General features: G+C 42.7%; 1 protein-coding gene across 1 annotated transcript; it reads right to left on the reverse strand.

Moving 5' to 3' along the window:
- Positions 1–1,516: 1,516 nt before the first annotated feature.
- Positions 1,517–3,813, reverse strand: LOC118242215 (cell wall protein DAN4-like; the record flags this gene model as incomplete). The annotated part of the gene is made up of 4 exons (XM_035531641.1): positions 1,517–1,731; positions 1,939–2,119; positions 2,615–2,722; positions 2,962–3,813. Coding segments are annotated over 4 exons (1,356 nt in total), but the record flags the coding sequence as incomplete, so codon positions are not given.
- Positions 3,814–4,099: the final 286 nt, after the last annotated feature.

Genomic DNA, 4,099 nt, shown 5'->3' on the forward strand with positions numbered 1-4,099 from the left:
TTTAGATGTCAGTGTATCTGGAGATGTTTCTTTAGAACCACTGCTTGTCTGTTGCGTGGATGCAGTAGAAGTGGTCATTGTCGTTGGAGTCATCATTTGTGTGGATGCCTTACTTGTCACTGATTTGGATGTGGTGGAAGATGAGAATGATGTAGTTGTTGGCTCTGATGTAGATGTAGAAAAACTTTCTGATGTTGGTGAGGACAAATATGTAATCTCTGATGTAGGTGATGTCACAGTAGTCAGAGTAGTTGTTGTTGCTGCTGGTGTAGATAAAGTGGTTAAATATGGAGTGGATGTACTTTTGGGTGACAAAGTATCTGGTGATGTTTCTGTAGATCCACTGCTGGTCTCTTGCGTGGATGCAGTAGAAGTGGTCAATGTGGTTGGAGTCGTTATTTGTGTGGATGCAGTGCTTGTCTCTGATGTGGATGCCATGGAAGATGACAATGATGTAGTTGTTGGCTCTGATGTAGATGTAGACAAACTTTCTGACGTTGGTGAGGACAAATTCGTAATCTGTGATGTAGCGGATGTCACAGAGATCAGAGTAGTTGCTGTTGTTGCTGGTGTAGATGCAGGTGTTGAATATGGATTGGATGTACTTTTAGATGTCAGTGTATCTGGAGATGTTTCTTTAGACCCACTGCTTGTCTGTTGCGTGGATGCAGTAGAAGTGGTCATAGTCGTTGGAGTCATCATTTGTGTGGATGCCTTACTTGTCACTGATTTGGATGTGGTGGAAGATGAGAATGATGTAGTTGTTGGCTCTGATGTAGATGTAGAAAAACTTTCTGATGTTGGTGAGGACAAATATGTAGTCTCTGATGTAGGTGATGTCACAGTAGTCAGAGTAGTTGTTGTTGCTGCTGGTGTAGACAAAGTGGTTGAATATGGATTGGATGTACTTTTAGGAGACAAAGTATCTGGAGATGTTTCTGTAGATCCACTGCTCGTCTCTTGCATGGATGCAGTAGAAGTGGTCAATGTGGTTGGAGTCGTTATTTGTGTGGATGCAGTGCTTGTCTCTGATGTGGATGCGGTGGAAGATGACAACGATGTAGTTGTTGGTTCAGCGATAGATGCAGTCAAACTTTCTGACGTTGGTGAGGACAAATTTGTAGTCTGTGATGTAGGTGATGTCACAGTGGTCAGAGTATTTGTTGTTGCTGCTGGTGTAGATAAAGTGGTTAAATATGGAGTGGATGTACTTTTGGGTGACAAAGTATCTGGAGATGTTTCTGTAGATCCACTACTCGTCTCTTGCGTGGATGCAGTAGAAGTGGTAAATGTGGTTGGAGTCATTATTTTTGTGGAAGAAGTGCTTGTCTCTGATGTGGATGCCATGGAAGATGACAATGATGTAGTTGTTGGCTCTGATGTAGATGTAGACAAACTTTCTGATGTTGGTGAGGACAAATTCGTAATCTGTGATGTAGCTGATGTCACAGACATCAGAGTAGTTGCTCTTGTTGCTGGTGTAGATGCAGTGGTTGAATATGGATTGGATGTACTTTTAGATGTCAGAGTATCTGTAGATGTTTCTGTGGAACCAATGCTCGTCTCTTGCGTGGATGCAGTAGCAGTGGTAAATGTGGTGGGAGTCATCATTTGTGTTGATGCCGTACTTGTCACTGATGTGGATGTGGTGGAAGATGAGAATGATGTAGTTGTTGGCTCTGATGTAGATGCAGTCAAACTTTCTGATGTTGGTGAGGACAAATTTGTAGTCTGTGATGTAGGTGATGTCACAGTGGTGAGAGTAGTTTCTGTTGCTGCTGCTGTAGACAAAGTGGTTGAATATGGATTGGATGTACTTTTAGGAGACAAAGTATCTGGAGATGTTTCTCTAGATGCACTGCTCGTCTCTTGCGTGGATGCAGTAAAAGTGGTAAATGTGGTTGGAGTTGTTAGTTGTGTGGATGCAGTGCTTGTGACTTTTGTGGATGTGGTGGAAGATGACAATGATGTAGTTGTTGGCTCTGTAGTAGATGTAGACAAACTTTCTGATATTGGTGAGGACAAATTTGTAGTCACTGATGTAGGTGATGTAACAGAGATCAGAGTAGTTGCTGTTGTTGCTGGTGTAGATGCAGTGGTTGAATATGGTTTGGATGTACTTTTAGGTGACAAAGTATCTGGAAATGTTTCTGTAGATCCACTACTCGTCTCTTGCATGGATGCAGTAGAAGTGGTAAATGTGGTTGGAGTCGTTATTTGTGTGGAAGAAGTACTTGTCTCTGATGTGGATGCGGTGGTAGATGACAATGATGTAGTTGTTGGCTCTGATGTTGATGTAGACAAACCTGACGTTTCTGAGGACAAATTCGTAATCTGTGATGTAGCTGAAGTCACAGAGGTCAGAGTAGTTGCTGTTGTTGCTGGTGTAGATGCAGGGGTTGAATATGGATTGGATATACTTTTAGATGTCAGTGTATCTGGAGATGCTTCTATAGAACCACTGCTTGTCTGTTGCGTGGATGCAATAGCAGTGGTAAATGTGGTTGGAGTCATCATTTGTGTTGATGCCGTACTTGTCACTGATGTGGATGTGGTGGAAGATGAGAATGATGTAGTTTTTGGCTCTGATGTAGATTTAGACAAACTTTCTGACGTTGGTGAGGACAAATTTGTAGTCCCTGATGTAGGTGATGTCACAGTGGTCCGAGTAGTTGCTGTTGCTGCGGGTGTAGATAAAGTGGTTGAATATGGAGTGGATGTACTTTTAGGTGACAAAGTATCTGGAGATGTTTCTGTAGATCCACTACTCGTCTCTTGCGTGGACGCAGTAGAAGTGGTAAATGTGGTTGAAGTCGTTATTTGTGTGGAAGAAGTGCTTGTCTCTGATGTGGATGCCGTGGAAGATGACAATGATGTAGTTGTTGGCTCTGATGTAGATGTAGACAAACTTTCTGATGTTGGTGAGGACAAATTCGTAATCTGTGATGTAGCTGATGTCACAGAGATCAGAGTAGTTGCTGTTGTTGCTGGTGTAGATGCAGTGGTTGAATATGGATTGGATGTACTTTTAGATGTCAGAGTATCTGTAGATGTTTCTGTAGAACCACTGCTCGTCTCTTGCGTGGATGCAGTAGCAGTGGTAAATGTGGTTGGAGTCATCATTTGTGTGGATGCCGTACTTGTCACTGATTTGGATGTGGTGGAAGATGAGAATGATGTAGTTGTTGGCTCTGATGTAGATGTAGACAAACTTTCTGATGTTGGTGAGGATAAATTTGTAGTCTCTGATGTAGGTGATGTCACAGTAGTCAGAGTAGTTGCTCTTGCTGCAGGTGTAGATAAAGTGGTTGAATATGGAGTGGATGTACTTTTAGGTGACAGAGTATCTGGTGATGTTTCTGTAGATCCACTGCTGGTCTCTTGCGTGGATGCAGTAGAAGTGGTCAATGTGGTTGGAGTCGTTATTTGTGTGGATGCAGTGCTTGTCTCTGATGTGGATGCGGTGGAAGATGACAACGATGTAGTTGTTGGCTCAGCGATAGATGCAGTCAAACTTTCTGACGTTGGTGAGGACAAATTTGTAGTCTGTGATGTAGGTGATGTCACAGTGGTCAGAGTATTTGTTGTTGCTGCTGGTGTAGATAAAGTGGTTAAATATGGAGTGGATGTACTTTTGGGTGACAAAGTATCTGGAGATGTTTCTGTAGATCCACTACTCGTCTCTTGCATGGATGCAGTAGAAGTGGTAAATGTGGTTGGAGTCGTTATTTTTGTGGAAGAAGTGCTTGTCTCTGATGTGGATGCCATGGAAGATGACAATGATGTAGTTGTTGGCTCTGATGTAGATGTAGACAAACTTTCTGACGTTGGTGAGGACAAATTCGTAATCTGTGATTTAGCTGATGTCACAGACATCAGAGTAGTTGCTCTTGTTGCTGGTGTAGATGCAGTGGTTGAATATGGATTGGATGTACTTTTAGATATCAGAGTATGTGTAGATGTTTCTGTAGAACCACTGCTCGTCTCTTGCATGGATGCAGTCGCAGTGGTAAATGTGGTTGGAGTCGTTATTTGTGTGGATGCTGTGCTTGTCTCTGATGTGGATGAGGTGGAAGATGACAATGGTGTAGTTGTTGGC

Source organism: Electrophorus electricus, chromosome 11 (genome assembly GCF_013358815.1).
Source record: "Electrophorus electricus isolate fEleEle1 chromosome 11, fEleEle1.pri, whole genome shotgun sequence".
Classification (NCBI taxonomy): domain Eukaryota; kingdom Metazoa; phylum Chordata; class Actinopteri; order Gymnotiformes; family Gymnotidae; genus Electrophorus; species Electrophorus electricus.